The 17,930-nt window shown below is 61.2% G+C and overlaps 1 protein-coding gene across 4 annotated transcripts in view; it reads right to left on the reverse strand.

Moving 5' to 3' along the window:
• Window positions 1-1,882: 1,882 nt before the first annotated feature.
• PEPD (peptidase D) overlaps window positions 1,883-17,930 on the reverse strand; it is a 141,046-nt gene continuing 124,998 nt past the window's right edge. For 2 of the 4 annotated variants that reach the window (XM_003816195.5, XM_008969253.4), the window contains exons 12-15: window positions 16,444-16,592; window positions 6,205-6,389; window positions 2,820-3,011; window positions 1,883-2,411 (exon numbers count right to left, since the gene is read on the reverse strand). In XM_003816195.5, the coding sequence (XP_003816243.3) occupies window positions 2,274-2,411; window positions 2,820-3,011; window positions 6,205-6,389; window positions 16,444-16,592 (664 nt within the window). In that variant the 3' untranslated portion in view covers window positions 1,883-2,273. Of the gene's footprint in view, window positions 3,012-5,119; window positions 5,231-5,584; window positions 6,390-16,443; window positions 16,593-17,930 lie in introns of those variants that run through there. The other 2 variants (XM_063599545.1, XR_008621990.2) reach the window with 2 other exon arrangements.

A 17,930-nucleotide genomic window follows, 5' to 3' on the forward strand; every position in this document is an offset into this window, starting at 1 on the left:
TTTTTTAAGAGACAGGGTCTTGCTCTGTTGCCCAGGCTGGAGCGCAGTGGTGCGATCATAGTTCACTGCAGCCTTGAACTGGGCTCAAGCGATTCTCCCACCTTAGCCTCCAGGGTAGGTGGGACTATAGGCGTGTGCCACCACGCCCAGCTAGTTTTTTATTTTTACTTTTTTTAAGAGACGGGATCTCCCTATGTTGGCCCAGGCTGGTCTTGAACTCCCAGCCTCAGACGATCCTTCAGCCTTGGCCTCCCAAGGCATGAGCCACTGCGCCTGGCCAAAAAGACATAATTGCTACTGCTCAGCGTCACAGATGGATAGCTTAGGGAATGTATCTGTACCAGCAGAAAACCTTAAAGAATGGATGTTATAAATCTAAGAAGCAGATAAGAGAAATGGTGATTTGGAACTGAGATTGGCTTTTATTTTAACGTGACCACTTTATAAGCACTTCTGTGTTATTACCATAGGAAGAAATCAATTTGTATTGAACTCTTTGGTGACTTTTTTTTTTTTTTTTTAAAAAGCAGTCTTGCTTTGTTGCCCAGGGTGGAGTGCAGTGGCATGATCTTGGCTCACCGCAACCTCTGCCTCCTGGGTTCAAGAGATTCTCCTACCTCAGCCTCCGGAGTAGCTGGGATTACAGGTGTGTGCCACTGCGCCCAGCTAATTTTTATATTTTTAATAGAGATGAAGTTTTGCCATGTTGGCCAGGCAGGTCTCAAACTCCTGACCTCAAGTGATCAAAGTGCTGGAATTACAGGCGTGAGCCACTGTGCTGGCCTTTGGTGACTTCTGAAAATGTCTCTTAAGCTACAGTTTTCCACCCCCTCATCCTCATGGTTTCATCTGTGGCATCCTTCTCACTTGTCATCCTTCACCTTGGCTTGGGAACTCCTGGATGGGAGCTCTGTGAGAAGGCAAACCTGGAATGGTGTACAGAATTCTAGAAACCAGCTCCAGGGGTGGGCTGTTCTGTGGGACCCTGGGAGAACTGGACAAGCAGAGGCAAGGACAGATACTTCACCAGGCATGGCTGGGCCCTGGCTGGCTTCCTGCCTGGTAGAATTTGTTCAAGGACTACACTTAGGGAGGACAAGCGGTCTCTGCAAATTCACTGTGGCGCTGCCTTCGTTGGCAGTGTCTCCGACAGATGCTGGCTTTGGCTAGTGTGTCCCACATGAAAAAGAAATCAAGGACAAGAGATCCCTGCAAGTCTCAGGTTTTAAATATCTGCAGCTCAAGTGCTACATGATTCTACCACCTTCAGAAATCTAGTTTGGAGGCAGTGACCGTATCAGAAAGACTTGTGTTAAATCAGTCCGCCCTTTAACTTGCGCAAAGGCATGGCGCGGGGTGACTTGGCCAGTCTGACCTGAGTGCCTAGGATCTTCCTGCAGCGTTGCTTGCCCCACCTCAAACCTCGGGCTGCGCTGGTACTGACAAGCTAAAACCACCTTGCCTGGGAGTACTTCTCACACTTGTCTGTCAGGAGCATCTGGCGGGCGCTTGTGAAATACACAATTCCTGGGCCATTGCCCCTAGAGGTTGGGTCACATGGTCTGTGGGGGTCCCAGGAATCTCTTACCAAATGCCCCAGTGGTTCTGATGCCTGTTAGGCTTGGGAAACCTTGCAGCAAGTGACAGGGTGACACCAGAGCCTCGAGTCCCAGGGGCTCAAAGCAGGCTCCTCGGGGAGGACTCTGCCCTTGTCCCGCCAGGCCAGTCTGAGGCAGAAGCAGCCGTTAGAGGGCCTGTGCTGCCAGCACCATTTTCCTGGAACTGACTTGATACTGACACCAGGTGAGCCATCTTTTCAGGGTGCACAGGGTCCCAAATGCTCATCTGCAAAGGAATAAAGGGGAAGCCATGCACAAAGGACCATTTTAGGAAACCTTTTATTGCAAATGCCATTCTGCATATTGATTTTTGACAGAAAGTATCAGAAATGCTTCTTTCCTGGGAAAAGGAATAGAAATGACAGCAAGACACATTTTAGTTGCTACTAAAGAACAGCATTATTTTCAATCATTTTAAGTTGCTCATTTAATAAGCAAGGTATAAAACAGATTAAAGGTGGGAGCCTGCAAAAGGGTAATTAAAAAAGTGTTTCCTCCCCAGGAAACAGCGCTGTTTGGTCTGATCAAATGCCGAAGCTGGGATCTGATTCTGGGTGCCGTCTCTCGCTACTGGAGTGCTGACCAGCAGGCTGCCCATCACGAAAAGAGGTTGCAAGGCCAGGCCCCCAGGTGCGCTGGGATTTCTGGCTGGCTCTACTTGGGGCCAGAGAAGGGGGTAAAGGCCTTGTCACAGCCTGCCATGCATGCTTCAATCTCTTCCACAGTGCGGGGCACGCAGGTCAGCAGCTCCATGCCACTGTCAGTCACCACGACGTCCTCCTCGATGCGGACCTGGGTCAAGCCGACAGACACACATTATCATAGAGCAGCCTCATGTGCCAGGCTAGAGGGCCGGGCCCATTCCAGGCCCACCCCACCATGGGATGGGAGCAGCTGACACTCCCTGGGAGACGGGTGGCCTCCGGGCTCCTTCATGGAGCCATCTGCTCACGTCACCTGCTCACCCTGTCTTTGCCAGGTGGATGGGAGCCCCTGGAGCGGGCAGGGGTTTTGCAGGATCTCTGTCTGTTCCTACTGAGGGGTGAGGCTCCATCCTGTGACAGACCACACGAAGGGGCAGGCTGAGCCCACCTCAAGGGAAGACGTCACTAGGGCCCCTGTCTTGGGACTAAGGAGTCTGCAGCTGCAGTGGAGGTGGCAGATGTTCTGGGAGCAAGAATGGGGCCCATGGGCACTCACCCCGCCAAAACCGCGAAAGCGCTGCAGGACCTTGCGGTTAAAGAAGGAGGCGCGGGCCGGGTCCGCCAGGGCCTTATCCAGGAGATGGTCGATGAAGTAGATGCCCGGCTCCACGGTGAGCACCATGCCTGGCTGCAGGTGCCGTGCAGTGCGCAGGCTCCGCAGGCCGGGCTCGTCGATGCGCTCCACGCCCTGTGGGGAACAGAGGTGAGGGGCCTGATGAGCAGCTCCAGGGCTCACCGTGGCCTCATCAGGAGAGATGGGCATGTGAGGGCCGGTGCCAGTCTCGTGGGCTCTCTTGACCGTTGGGGTCCTCAGCCTAGACTCGCCCCTGCTGTGCTGGGCCATGGGCACCCTGATAAGACCTTCCACCCTGCACATACCCCTGGATCTTGAGTGTCCCTGGCCACACTACCCTAGGGTTTGCTTGAGAAGCCCTGTGGCCGCCCATGTGCACACACCCGGGGCAAGCTGCCCAGACAGGCCTGTGGGGCTGGCTGAGGGTTGGGCTGCCCTTAGCCAGGCCCCGCTGCTGGCCAGAGGAGTGGCAGATGCCAAACCACTGAAGCCAAAAAAGCTCTTAAGGCGGCTGTGAAGCCCCTTGGGGCCACAGCTTTCCTTCCAGGCAGCCCAAGTAGAAACTGGCCCCAGAAGTCGTGGTCCCAGCTCCCCTAGGCCGAGGCCCAGGTTTTCCGTGTGACTGTCCAGGGAGGACAGGTGCCGTCATCAGGGTGGGTCTGCCAGCCTTAGTGCGCCAGTCCAAATGTGCCATGTGCGCGTGGCTTGGCAAGTGTGGCTCCCAGAGGAGAGCTCAGGGCCTTACGGCAGGGCCCTGGGAAACAGCCCCCAGCCTTGGAGAACGCCTGAGGGACAGTGGTAGAGCCGCTCCCTGCAGGGGCCCCTGTCTGCGCCCCACACTGCCCCAGTGCACACCCAGCCTGGCCTTGTCCACTCACAGGCACAGCTGAGGGGCCTCAGCTTGGCTGAGGGCAGCGGGTGCTCTGGGAATTACAGGAGAGCTCCTGCTCGCCTCAGGTCCCCGGGGCACCATCCGGCCGGCGGCCAGGGCCTCTGAGCCAGTGGGCACGAGTATGCTTTCTGGTCAGGGGATGAGCCTGCCCTGCCCGGCTGCACTCCCTCCCCAGGAAGCCCAGCTGCTGGAGCGGGAGCTGTCATTTCTGACTGTTTGGGGGCCAAGAACATCAGACTCCAATTAGCAGTTCACGTAAGGTAACCAGAAACAGGCTGGCTTGGCCTTCACGCTGGGCACGGCCAGAGGGGCTGTGACTGATTCCACGGAGGGCAGGGACAGCCACGCTGACCTGGAGAGAGCAGGCCAGGCGGGAGGCGATGAGGAGACACCACAGCCTGGCTGGTGTGGCCCCAGCCCCACAACACTTGCCTCTGGGCCGGTGACTGGGAGCTGAGGCCGGAGGGCAGGGATGCCCCGTGGCTGAGGAACCGTATGGAGTGACAGTCCCTCTGCGCAGGTGAGAGGTGCATGTGGACCGAGCTGGGGCCTGTCTCCTGCCCAGAAGCTGCTGGGGGTCCTGGGGTCTCTGCTCCAGGACCTTCCCGTCCCTGTCATCCGAAGCCTGTGCTGGGCACCCCCACCCCACCGCCGCCCATCCCTCTCCTTCATGCTACTCCTGAAGTGTCCGTCCCTGTCTCCACCCACAGCAATCGAAGCGCAAGGGCCTGCCAACGTCAGGTTTCCTTCCTCCCAGTCACCCCTCCATCCCCATGGGCCCACCCCTGGCTGCTCCATGGTACACGGTTGAGGGGCAGGTTTGTTTCCCCAGAGAAATGAACTTTCCTCCCCTCTGAAATCTTGAGGTCCACCACTGAAATGGGGTGGGGGAGATTAGAAGGGATCCCCAGCGGGCACAGGGCAAGGCCTGCCTCAGCCCAGTGGTGCAGTTGCCCCTTCAGGGTGTTGGCTCTAGGGGCCTGCCCGGGGGACCTGCTGAGAACAGGGCGCAGGCGCCATAAGAGAATGGGAAGGGCTGGGCCGGGTGGAGCGCAGAGCCATGCGGGGAGGGCACGAGCCCCTGTGGCCCAGGAAGCGCAGCCTTCAGGGGTGGGGAGGGGTCCTGCCCTCACCGCGCCCATGCTCGCCTCTGCCTGGGCACAGGGCTTGACAAGGCCTCAACTTTTATTGGGCTCCAAGCAGAGGAGCCCCAGATGTGTCTGCAGGCCTGAAATAAAACAAATGACTTTTATAGGAAAAGCCATATTTTTTCCACAATGTTTATCTGTCAGAAGAATAGACTCTGAGCACAAAGAGGTGCTTACTGGAAAAGATGAAAACAGTTTGCTGCCAATTTTTGCTGGTGGAAAAAAAGCGCTTTGGCGACTAATGAATAACGAACCTCAGCTAACAATGTCTGGAAGGCCCAGCTCTTGGCTCCCTGCACACAATGGGATGAATAGACATTAGGAAATTAAAACTGATTTTGTTTCTCCAAATTTAACTGTTTACATTTGAGGAAAAAAATAATTGAATAATAATGCTTCTCTTAAGCAATTCCCCCCACTGCCCCCACCCTGCCAAAAAATCATTCTTAGTGCTTTCAAAACACCCTGCAGCCAAGAGGCTGAGCCTTGTCTTGGCTAACTGGCTGGGGGGCCCCAGGGCGTGCACAATTGCACAATCAGCCCCCTGCATTGGGCAGCCCGCCAAGGGCAGGGATGGGAGCGCCCCACCCGCCCAGCCGAGAGGCCGTAGCCACCTGCCCGGTTGGGCCTCCCCAAGCCTCACTTACCCTCTGGGTGGTCCTCTGAGGGCTGGGGAACCTTGTCTGGAGATGGCCCCCAGCCTCCCTTATCTGCCAAGGGTCCCCAGAATGCCTGGGGATGAGGAGGCTGCAGGGTCCCAGGTGTGCGGCCCAGGGGCCTGGGAGGAGAGGGCGAACCAGCGGCAGAGCAGGGCTGCTCCGGGTTTGTGAGGGGCCAGGGTGAGTCGCCAGTGGGTGGGGCCTCATCAACTCCCCACGCCCCAGGTCTGAATGAAGCCAGAGGCGGCAGGACATGAGGGGTGCCATGCAGCTCCATCACAAAGACTTGTCCTTAGCACCACTGTCCTGTGGGGCCCCATGCACCGTATCCTGTGTGCCACCTTCTGGACAGGTGACACCTGGGCCCAGCATGCAGACAGCACCGCCTCTATGTCCAGTTCTGTGGAATGCTCACAGATGCACCCCTGTCTTGGCCAGGGTCCCGATTCCCCCCTCCTCATGGCCTCCGTATACCACAGGGAGCCATGGGGCCCATCCCTGCCATCCCAATACACGCCTGCTGCCTCCTAGAGTCCCACCCTGCCCTGGGGGTCAGGCTCAGCAGCAGCTGATGGGCAGGCCACTCCGCCTGCCATGTCCACACTGACCTCTGGGTAGCCTCCCACGTCGTGCACGTCAATGCCCAGGAAGTGGCCAAGCCCGTGAGGCATAAACACGGCCCCCAGGTGAGCCTGGACCATGGCGTCCACGCTGCCGCTCAGGATGCCCATGTGGGCCAGCTCCTCCAGGTGGATGCGGTCAGCCAGGCGGTGCATGTCAGGCCACCAGACACCTGTGGGCCAGAGGGAGCTGCCGTGAGCCACAGAGCCCAGCAGCCAACACCGCAGGGCCAGGGGCCGGGAGATGTGAAGCCCTCACACTGGCTGTGGTAGGAGGGCCTGAGGTGGGGGGTGAGGGGGCAAGGGTACTACATCGGGGGCCCAGGGGGACAAGGACTAGGGTGGCCCCCCCCCGTGCTGGGCTTTCCCAGCAAAAGCTCTGGCCCTCGGGACCCTTCTTGTCCCTCCATTCTGCCCCTAGGGGCAGGTTCCTGTCACCTGTGGCCAAGGGCCCAGCCTGGGTCTACTCTGTAGCCCATGGTGTGTCCACCCTGAACAGCCTGTGCTTCTGGGCCCAGGGAAACCTAGCCAAATCCCTGGGCACCAGGAGAAACATGCACGTCTCCCCAGTAGCAGACACCAGGAGACTCCGTGGGCTCTGACCCTGAGGCTCAGACCCAAACCCTGGCTCAGAGCTCCGATGGGGTTTTGCTGCTGTGGTGCAGCGGGGAAGCCCGAGGCTGAAAAGAGGGGTCCCTGCACATCCGAGAATGGGGATGAATCACCCCTGGAGCTGCTGCAGGGAGCAAAGGTTTCTGGGGAGAAGGTGCGGCTGGCACGGCCCCACGAGCTGGCTGGCAGGGGTTCGGGGCCCCTCCTGCCAACAGCAGTGGCACCATCTCCAGGGGAGCCCAGATGTCCAACTCCCGGCTTCAAATCCAACTCATCTCTGCCGCATGTTTGTGGGGCAAAGGCCACCAAAGAGAGAACTTCCTAAGCACAGAGCTTTGGGGGCCACACAGGCTCTGTGGGGCTCTGGAGCATGGCCCCTAGGAAGGAGGCCCTTAGAGAGCTCCCCACGTAGAGCCTCAGCAGCCCACGGGTGCGCCCGTCCCATCCCCGGACTCTGTGGAATCCCAGCATCAGCCTCTCCTCATGGTAGCTTCCACTGCTGGAGTTGGCTTGAGCACCAGATAAGGACTCGAGGCCGGTGAGGCCTCTTGCCCTGGCCCCATGGGGGCTGGGTTTGGGCAGGCCACGTGCTGGCAGAGGCCGGGGCCCCAGGACACTCTGGCCAGGCACGTGGCGGGGGGCCCCTATCAATGTGCAGCTCACTGGCTGGAGAGGGCGCCCAGCAAGTCCCTGCGGCACCTCCTGGAGAGGTCCAGCCCCACCAGGCGGAGTGACCTTGGCTCCCGAGGGCCTCCCTGCCAGGCTTGCCTTGGCGCAGAGCCAGAGCCTGCTCTGCATGGTCCCGATCACTGCTGTGGGAGGGGCCGGGGAGACCCTGAGCTGGCGAGGGCTGGGCTGTGAGACGCAGGGTTCTGAACCTCTGTGGCTGGCGGAAGGCAGATGATGGGCTCAGCTGGCGAACAGGGATGAGAGTCCACACTGGGACACAGGCCATCACCCCTGACACACTGGGCACAAGTCCTTCATGTTGGGACCCCTTTAGTGCCAGAGTTGTCCACTCTGGTGCTGGGGTCTCAGGCGGGCTGGGGGTGCACGGCTTTGGGCAGGCAGTAGGGCTGTTGCCCGCCATTCACAGCACAGCGCCCCAGCCACGACAGCAGCCTAAGGGTGGCAGGGGTGGAGATGCCCAGACCTGCCCCCACCCCCTACACAGAGCAGGGATCCTCCTCAGAGCCCAGCTCCCCATCAGCCCAGCCTCCTAGGGGCTGAGGTGGGGGAGAGCCATCCCGGAGTCTGGGGTCTGGCGTGGGGGAGGGCCGTCCCGGGGTCTGGGGTCTGGCGTGGGGGAGGGCCGTCCCGGGGTCTGGGGTCTGGCGTGGGGGAGAGCCCGGGCAGACCTGGGGCAACCCCTGGCTTTTCTGAGGGGCACAGCATCCCGGAAAAGGACACCTGGATAACTGCAGCCCACTTGGCCGCTCCCCCGCTTCCGTGAGCCTCAGCTGCCGCTGGTCAAACAGCCACAATGCAGGCCCCGGGGGGCTGCTCTCAGAGCCTCTGTGTCACCTGGTAGGTGGAGGCAGCACCCCGGACAGTGGCACTGGCCACCATTCCTCCATCGCGCATGAGCAGCCAGCCCCGGTTCCACACTTGACATTCACTTGTTCCCGGGGGTGTGCGCCAAGCCTGCCCAGCCTCTGCTGCTGCTCTTCTCTGAGAACCCAGCCCGGACAATCCTGGCCCACCTCGCCCTTCCTCTCTGCTGCTGCATCCTCCAGAGGCCAGACCACCCTAAGGCACACAGGCCTTTTTACCTCAGGCCCTTTGCTATGGCCTGTGCCAGGCCTTGGCCTGTGATGCCTCATCCAAGGGGTCTCTGCATAAAAGCTGTCCCCTCTCAGAGGAGACCTTCCTGCCTTGCTGTCCCAGGCCTGGTGATTTCTCCTTGCACGGTCCATCCAGCCTGCAGCCGTCCCCTGGACGGATCTGCTCGTTTGCTTCTCATGTCTCACTCCGAGGGTGGGGGTCTCCCGAGGGCACCGCTGGGCCTGGCATAAAGTGAGTGCCCCTCAGGTCCCCCAACAGCCTGCAAAGTTGGCACATGGGGCTGGGAGGCCTCCTGTGAGTGGCTCGTGCCCCAAGCCCAGCTCAACTGCTTCCTCTTGGACGCGCCCTTCTCTGGTCACCAAAGGGGAGCCCCGGGAAGTGCAGCCAGCTTTCCAACCAGGCTAACTTCAGCAGTGGGCTACGTTCTTGGCCCAGCCTCCGCAGAGGGCGGGAATCAGGTATAAATCATGCTCTGCGGTGGCCCTTCCCGGGGGCAGGCCCGGCGCCGCCCGGACGTGCCGGCCCGGGGGTCCCCTCGGCGCCGCTGGTCTTCCTTGCCTGTGCACCCTCGGGGAAGGCCTTGCACACAGCTCTCTTGGCCGGGAGCAGGGAGTTTCTGCCTGTGTGTGGTTAGGGTTGTGACAGTGATTCAACCTCCAGCAACTTGGCCCCAGCGTCTGGCCCGGATGGTGGTTACGACACCCACCGCCTGGGCGGGGGCCCCTGGAGTGTGTGAGGGTCACTGTCCTTGCACTAGGCTGGCGGGGTGGGCACCAACTTGAGGGTTCCCTTGCTGGCCTGGGCCCACTCTCAGGCTCCTCCCACCCTGGCAGCCTGGAGACACCGTCAAGCTCTCTAGTCCAGGCTGGAAGGCACCCCCGGCCCCTAGCCAGCCTATACCCAGATGCCACACTGAGAATCACACAGCAGAAATTGGGCACCAGCTGCCCTGCGTGCCCCAACCCCCAGCAAGCACCAAACCTCATTCTGGCTTTCCAGAAGCACCCCTGCACCTGCCCCACCCCTCCCGGAGTCTGCCTGGCTCCCTCCTCCGCTGCACACCCCTTGGATGCCTGGGCCATCTCTTTAGAACGAACGGGGCAAACAGGGCCATTCCCGGCCCCAGATGAAGCCCAGGTTCTCAGCTTGGCCTGGTCTCCAGCCTCTCCCTCGCCCACTCCTGGGTGGGGCGGCTGTACCAAGGCCACGGGTCCCAAGAACTGGCCCTCCCTACCTGCTGTTTCCTTAGCTGGGGCCACCTCCTCCAAGCCCGTTTTCCCAGATGTGCTCCCATTCCTCCTGTGGGCCTCTGTGTTGAGGCTCCTCCTCCAGGAAGCCCTCTCTGATTGCCCCTTCCTGTGCTTTGAGAATTCACGGCACACACGGCACAGCTGGGCCTGGTTATGACCTCTGGGCCTTGCAAGGGTGGTGCCCGTACTCTGCTCTGTGCCTGGCATGCAGCGGGTGCTTGGTAAACGCCTGGAAGGAGAGGAGCCCCAGCCTCTCTCATGGCTCTCCTGCAGCCAGTGTTGTGCCCCATCCCCCACTCCTCTGTGTACTCAGACCCTAGAACGGGCAGGGTGGCCTCTAGGTTAGTGTCCCATCATGCGCCTGATGAAATGGCAGGGCTCAGAGGAACAAGCCCCGCTGCTCCTGCCACCCAGGCCCCAGGTGTGGCCAGCGTAGCCCCTGAGTGGTCTTCTGGGTCCACTTGGTCTCCTCAGGCAGCACCCGCTCCTGCTGGGCCTAGGGCCCAGGCCAGCTCCTTCGAGCCTCAAAGCATCCATCACAGCCCCGAGGCCTCCTACCCGGAGTGTGACAGCCCCAGGGGGCTCCCGGGCCTGACCGAGCTACAAAGGCAGCGTCCTCAGAGCTGCCTCCAGACAAAGAGCGCACTTCATCTGTGGAACATGGCCCTCGGGATGGATGGGAGTGAGCCAGGCTCTAGGGGTGTAGGACAGCAGGCTCCAGCCAGGGTCCCAGGGCAGGCCCTGAGGGCTGGCTGAGCTGGCACAGGGCTGAGGACCTCCAGCTCACCCCACCCTGCACGGGACGTGAGTAGAAGAACTCCATCTGCTGCCAGAAATTCTGGGGACCCACTCACCCTGCGTGAGAGCAGGGTGCTGTGTTGGCCCAGGCTGCTCCTTGAGTCTCCTCCCCCACACCCTGGCAGAGTGCCCCGAGGAGTAAGAAGAGGCCAAGGAACTGGCTCACCATTGCGGCCGGCAGGAGGGGTGGACATGGTGCCCACACTGAAGACAGTCCTCCCCGTCCTGGCACCTGCCGCAGAGGGTATCTATGGCTGGGGTGGCACATGGCCGCCATGCCTGTCTGCCTGAGCCCTGTACTCCACGCCGTCTCGGAGGATGAGGACTGACCTGAAGTCTAGCTGCTGGGCCCCTGCCCCTGGCGCTGGCTGGGAGGGGAGCAAAGCTGGCAGAGGTTCCCCCTGACCATGGGGCCACAGGAGACACATGCCAGGTGGGCCGGGGCGGGTGCTGCTGGGTCCCTCTCCTGGCCACCTGGTCATCCCGCGCCTCAGTGCCCCTCTCTCGCCCCGTCAGGACTGTTTTGGAGGTGGGGACACTTCCTGCCACTTATTTCCCCTCCTCTGACCTCACATCGGCAGCACCCCCGTCACTCACAAGTGGCCAGGAACCTGAGGGCAGGGACAGAGCCAGGAGCGGGGGACGAAACACAAAAGAGCTCATGAATCGTGGGCCACCACTGCTATTCCAGGTTGACAGGAGCTGGGCCCCCAGTGACAGGGGCACAGGAGGCTCCTGGGTGAGCACAGGAAAGAGGAGAGAAAGGCGGGGAGGCCAGGGAGGGTGGGTGGGTGAGGAGAGAGGGAGCTGGGTGGGGGCTGGGAGGCGAGGCTACAGGAGGCTCTGGGGCTTGCAGGCGGAGGGCATGGGGCCCTCAGTGCTGGGGTCCTCTGGAGCTCCAGGGTGGCTGCAGGGACTGAGCCCGTGGGACGGGAACAGCTGTGCTGCTTCTAGGAACAGCCTTCCTGCTGTGGCTGTGCCAATGCAGACCCTGACTCAGGGCCACCCTGCCGGGCTCGCCCATCCCTCCCAGCAGCGCCTCCCCCCGTTCCCCTCACCATGCATGCAGGGGTCTGCATGGGGTGGGCAGCCTGCCCCAGCACAGGAGCCGCGCTGAGCTTGGATCCCACCCAACCTCCCATGCATGGCACTCCCCGAGGTCCTGCAGCTGCTGGGCCTGCCCTGCCACCCGCCTGTGGACTCCCAGCCGCCAGGGTAGGGTCCCCGTCTGAGCGAGCGCAGCCTCCTTCCCCGCCGACTGTGAGTGACAGTGAGGAATGCTCCCCCACCAGCCCTAGGATCAGGGGCCAAGGCCTGCATTCCTCAACCCCCCAGGGTCCTGACCATTCTTTCCTGCCTCTCCTTTGGGCTTAGCTATGGGGTTTCCTGCTTTATTTACTCTCCCTGGAAGGTCACAGGATGCAGTCGGGCAGTCTCGGTGGGGTGTTTGTCTTGGCCCAGGAATTGAACCCACGAACCCAGGGCATTTCCGCTGGGACAAGGCAGGGGGCTGACCTGGCCACGGCCTCCTCGATGCTACGGGAGGCGACCTGCCCCATCCAGAGGGCAGCTCTGTGGGCCCAGGGCCTGCCCCACGGGCCTTCACTGTGTGTGATCCAGATGGAGTCCAACTCTGCCCTTGGGGGACACCAATGCCACACAGCTCAGTGTGGGTGGTAGGTGTGGGGGGGCTGCTCCATTCCCTTACACAGGGATCCTCCAGACCCCAGGCTGGGTCTGGGCAGCGAAGCCCAGTGGTGGGTGGGAGCGGGGCTGGGGGAGGACCTACCTCCCATGGTCTGAGACGAGCCTAGCTGGATTTGGCCTGGTGGCCCCAGACACCCCTGCCAGACCTGAGGCCTGTGCCTGCCCCAAGAGTCAGCATGAACCAGGCAGCACCACGGGATGGGAGACCCAGCTCAGGCCTTTCTCAGTGCCACGTGGGGCCTGGGGACTTGCCCTGAGGTCTGGCCACTTTCTGGACAGAATTGGGGCTGCTGAGTTGGGCCAGGGAGCTGGCCAGGATGCCAGCTGTGGAGATGCCACCCAGGTCCTGCCCAGGCAGCAGCAGGCTTTCCTGCAGGTGAGACCAGCCAGGGCTGGGCCATCCCTGGTTTCAGCACAGGAGACTGAGGGGTAAGACAATGGCTTTCCCACCAAACACCCCCCAGGCCTTGGCCCCTATGCTGCGTCAATCCGCTGCCCTGCTCCCTGTGGCCTGGTGCTACCTCTGGCACCCTGATGGGCCCGGCACTGCCTGCTGACCATGCTGGGCTCCTCAGCCTGATGCTTGGGTGTACAGGGTTGCTGGGCTTGGTGGGCCCCCGCCCCTCACAGGCCGCAAGCTCTGCTTCGCCGCTGGGAGCCTCAGCCCCTTGCAGCCTGGGGCTCTGACTTCCTGGACATCTGGATTTCACAACTGCCCGTGGATGTCTGACACTACCACTTGATGCGATGGTGACACAGTTCGCAATGACACAGCCCACCTTGGCACAGCTACAGAGTGGGAGGCCAGCCCCGTACGTGGAGGGTGTCTGAGAGACTCTGGCCCACCTGAGAGGCTGTGCCCGGCGGAGGGCTCTCCGTGGAGGGTACAAGAGCTGGGCTCACAGATACTAGGTGAATACACCACAGGCCACGCTCACCTGCCAAATCCTCCTGCTGGATCTGAAACACTGATCATTCATTCGAGTGACTAGTGGTATTTAAAACTGAGCAAGAAATTCTCATCCCCAGAATGAAGGAAGGAGGAGGAGTGGCGCCCCCGGGCGACTGCTTCGTGGAGGCTGGATTGGATTTGACAGCTAACGGGGGATGCTTCCCATGGCTGAAGAGTCAGAAAGAATAAGAAGGGACGCAGCGAGCAAACTGTCCCATCCCTTCCTGCACCTCCTTTATGGTTTTCACAGGCGCACGGGAATTCACGCTCTCACTCCCTCTTCCTTTTACCCACAAGGGCCCGCTGGCCATACCCTCTGGCGCTCTTCTGTCCTCACCCACCCATCTGCCTGGAGACACCTGTATATTCATACTCAGGGGTGGCAGCTCCTTTTTGTTTGTTTTTTGAGACAGGGTCTCACTCCATCACCCAGGCTGGAGTGCAGTGGTGTGATCTTGGCTCACTGCAACCTCCGCCTCCTAGGTTCAAGCGATTGGATTCTCGTGCCTTGGCCTCCCGAGTAGCTGGGATTACAGGCGTGAGCCATCACGCCCAGCTAATTTGTGTAATTTTAGTAGAGACAGGGTTTCCCCATGTTGCCCATGCTGGTCTTCAACTCCTGACCTCAAGTGATCCGCCCGCCTCCCAAGTGCTGGGATTATAAGTGTGAGCCACAGAGCCCAGCCTGCTGCTTTTTAGCAAAGCAATTCCGCACAAAATGCTGTTTTCCTCGGCAGCTGCTAAACCAGGTGAGTCCGATCAGCGCTGTCACCCCATCACGAGCTTATTGACTTTTGGATTTTCTGTCCTGTCTTCCTTTTGGGGCGCATCTGGGGTCCCCCTGCTTGCACTCATGCATTTGTCCAGCTCTGTTCCTGTTGGGTGCGTGAAGGTGTGGGGCTGGGGCCTGGCACTGCCCCCAGCGTCCCTCCGCGGCTCCTCGGCCTCTGGTGGGGGCTCTGGAGGCTGGACTGGGCACCATCTGCAAAGGCCTGCCCACAGTCTGCCTCCTCTGAAAGCGACGGTGGCTGAGGGCCCCTCTGAAGCAGCACTTGGGCCGGCGATCGAGGCTGCAACTCATCCCAGCAACGGGCTGTGGGGCCACAGGGACTGCTCAGTCGACCGCCGAGCCATCAAGTTCCGAGGCCGCATTCTGGAGGCTCCAGATCTTTCTTTCTTCTTTTTTCCTTGAACACTGAGGGCGCACTGGGCAGCTGCCAGCTCTCTGTGGGTCCTTAACAGAGGGCACTCCATGTCTAACCAGATGCCACGGTCCAGAGCTGGCCAGGCCCGCTCTGAAGTGGACTCTGCCTTGGGAGAGCAGGGGTCTATCCTTGGCCTGTTTGGGGCTTAAGTAAGGTACCTGGCCAGCAGGCGGCAGAGCTGGGGCTGGGCTCGCGGCCCTCTGGGTCTGGGGCCTGCATCCTGGACTCTGAAGCCTTGCTCTACTGGGCTATCCCCTCTGCCCGCGGTAAGCCCACCTGGCTCCTGGAGGACGCCTGAGCTCCCCTACACAGGGGGCTGCCTTGGGCCTGCCTGTCTCTCTGGAGGTCTGTATAGCTGTGGGTGAGAGGCAGTGGGCGAGGGTGGGGGCAAGCTGGGGGGCTGGACTATGACCTGGGCTTGGCCAACACGAGGTGATCTCTGACCTCGACCCAGATGGAGGGGCTCCAGGCTGCAGAAGGTGGCTGGAGCCTGTGTGCTGAGGGCGGGCCCTGGCCAGACGATCCAGCTGTGAGTACAGGGCCATTGTCCTGTGCCACTGCAGCCCTGGCCCCAGCCCAGAACTGATTTTCCACCTCTGTGAATTTGTGGCAGCACCAAATGACCGAATTGGCTGGAGACTGTTCTGTTGCTTATAACCAAAGATGCAGAACCCGGGTGCCTTGGGGGGCCAGCTGTGCCTAGGCCGGTGTGGGCAGGGAAAGCCCCTCTGCGCTGCAGGCTGGACCCTGGCAGCTGCCGAACAGATCTCAGTCAGAGTCGTGGGAGCCATGTGCCTGTAGAGGGCCAGGCCTAGGGGGTGGCCAGCATATGGTGATCCCATAGGAACCTGCCCAGGCTCTGGTGAATCCAAGGATTACGGCAGGGGTGCTGTATTGAAGCCCTGGAAGGCTTGAAGCAAGAACATGAGAAGACCACATCCCTCAATTCTCTCCTCTGGGCAAAGGTGACAAGCCAGGACCTCCCATCACTGCTGGGAAATGGTTTCTATTGTTGCAGGGCAGAGAGCTGGGGTTTGATCCTGTGGGTGCTAGACTCTACCCCTGCCAGGGCTATGGAGGACCCAGGGGTCACTTGGCAGGAGCCTGGCTGAGCGGGATGGGGACAGCGGGAGGTGCCCAGGGGGAACTCCTGAAAGCTGGCCTTGTTGGGAGGATGCTGGCTCCCCTCCAGGGGACCTCCTCTGCCCCCCCTGACAGACATCAACAGCGCGCGGTGGGAGGTCAAGAGGTACCAGTGGGGCCTGTGCAGGCTGCCTGGGGTTGGGAGGGGTGAGGGCAGGACAGGTTGGCCTATGCTGGCCGCTGGGAGAGAGAAACACCAGGCCCATCCTTGCCTCAACATGGCCATCATGGTGGTGACTGTGACCCCCTGCAGGGCACTGCCACAGGCCAGGCGGCCTTGCAGGTGCTTTACACAGCTTAACTCAGTCTCCATGAGTTGCTGCTTCCCCATTTACAGATGTGGAAACGGCCACCCAGAGGAGGGCTTTCGATCCAAGGTCACAGACCGCTGAGCGGCACGTGAACCTGCTCTGACCCCATGCCAGTGTCCAGAGTGGGTTGAGCCCTCCCTGGAGTAGACACCGCTTAAGGACAAAGCAGGAGACAGGCTGGCGTGCTAGCGGCCAGTGGAGATGCGCAGGTGGAGGCCAGCAGATCGGGGAGCCTTGGCCTGAGCCCCCCAATTCCTGGTTCTGTCTGTCCCTGCCTGGTGGTCAGCCTTGTTTCCTAGGAGTGACCCTGGAGACCTGACACCACTGGAATCTCAGGACTAAGCATCCGGAGTGTGGCAGATTCAAGTCACACAATGCAGACCCGTTCCCTGCAGGCACCTGCCACACAGCAGCGCCCCCAACGCCACATCAGATGCGCCTCCCCCCACCGACCCGCTGCTCACCTGGCTTCATGGCACCCATGACGGCACGGGAGCTCCGCAGCACTGCCTCATAGACGGCCTTCTGGTCTGCAGTGAACTTGCCGTTGGCGGGAAAGGAGCAGGTGATGTCGGAAGCGAAGCAGTAATACTCACCGCCCATGTCGAACAGGCTGCGGAGAGAGGAGGGCAGGGCAAGTGGGTACTGGGGTGCCACCGCCCCCTTACCCTTACCACTCCCCACCTGCCCTGGACTCGAGGGCAGCTGGCCCGGGTCCTGGATGCAGCTCCCCCTCACAATGAGACTGGTGTGGGGAACTGCCACCTGGTGTCTCCCACGGGTGCGTGGGCAGCAAGGAAACCCGAAGCCATCCTGGAAGACCTGTGTCTTCCAGGGAAAAAGGGGCTCAGGGCTCAGCCCAGGCAGGGAAGGCTGAGGGGAGTGGGGCTGTCCTATGCAGATGACACCCACCCCTGTGGCCTGGCCTCCAAGAGCTCAGAGCCATGGAGAATTGTTTGGAGAACTAAGGAGAGGCAGAGATGCCCCAGGACCCCGCCCGCTGCCTGGCCTCCACCCGGCACCCCAACAGGCTCTCCCAGGTCTCCCTGCACCCAGCACAGAGCACAGGCTGAGGCCGTGCTTGTGGGAAGCAGAGGAGGAGGGGGCTGGGCAGGGACCCCGGATGGGATGCACGGCCTAGAACTCCGGGCCTGAATCACACCACCTGCTTCTTCCAGGACCCAGAGCATCTGGGCAGACACTCAGTCAGCGGCTAAGGCCTCTGGCTCTGCTGCAGCTCTGGGGCCCCCTAGCTGGAGGGGTGTGCCCGACACTACCCCTCTGCCCACGGGGATGGGATGGACATATTCTGCCAGGGCCCAAGGGGAGGGCAGGGAGGAAGTGCCAGACAGCCTCATGTCCAGCAAGGCTTTCCCAGGGCCTGCTGGCCACATGTCCCCGAAGCCAGGTGGGCCCCCTCACCCTGTCCACCTGCACCCTGGCACCCTCCGGTGGCAGGCAGAGACCAGCAGGACACAGGCAGGGGCGTGAAGAATGGGGCAGAGGTGCCAGCTGTCCAGGACGGGAGGGGCCTGGGGGCCAGCAGAGAGGCAGGATGGCATGGGACAGATGGCGTGGGACAGACAGTGTGGGACAGATGACAGGAGGCCTGCTGAGGCAGGAGGATGGTGGCTGGGGCTGCCCTCTGGATGCCCTGTAAGAGGGACCCTTGGCACAGCAGGGCCCGGAAGGAGTAGGGCCTGTCCTTGCTGTGCAAAGGACCTCGGGGCCCTCTCTGGGCAACGGCGGAGAAGCAGCCTCCCGCTCATCCTGTGGTGTGGAAGGGACAGGATACGGGAAGGGCTGCTGGATCCAAACCTGGCTCTCAGGACTCCCCGGAAGCAGCCCAGGTGGACAAGGCTGGGCCTGGCTGAGGGGACGGAGGGGCGCAGGTGGTGCCCCTTTCCATCCATCCCACCTAGGCACCTCGGGAGGCTGCAGGCAGCAGACA

The sequence above is a fragment of the Pan paniscus genome, chromosome 20 (assembly GCF_029289425.2).
Source record: "Pan paniscus chromosome 20, NHGRI_mPanPan1-v2.0_pri, whole genome shotgun sequence".
Classification (NCBI taxonomy): domain Eukaryota; kingdom Metazoa; phylum Chordata; class Mammalia; order Primates; family Hominidae; genus Pan; species Pan paniscus.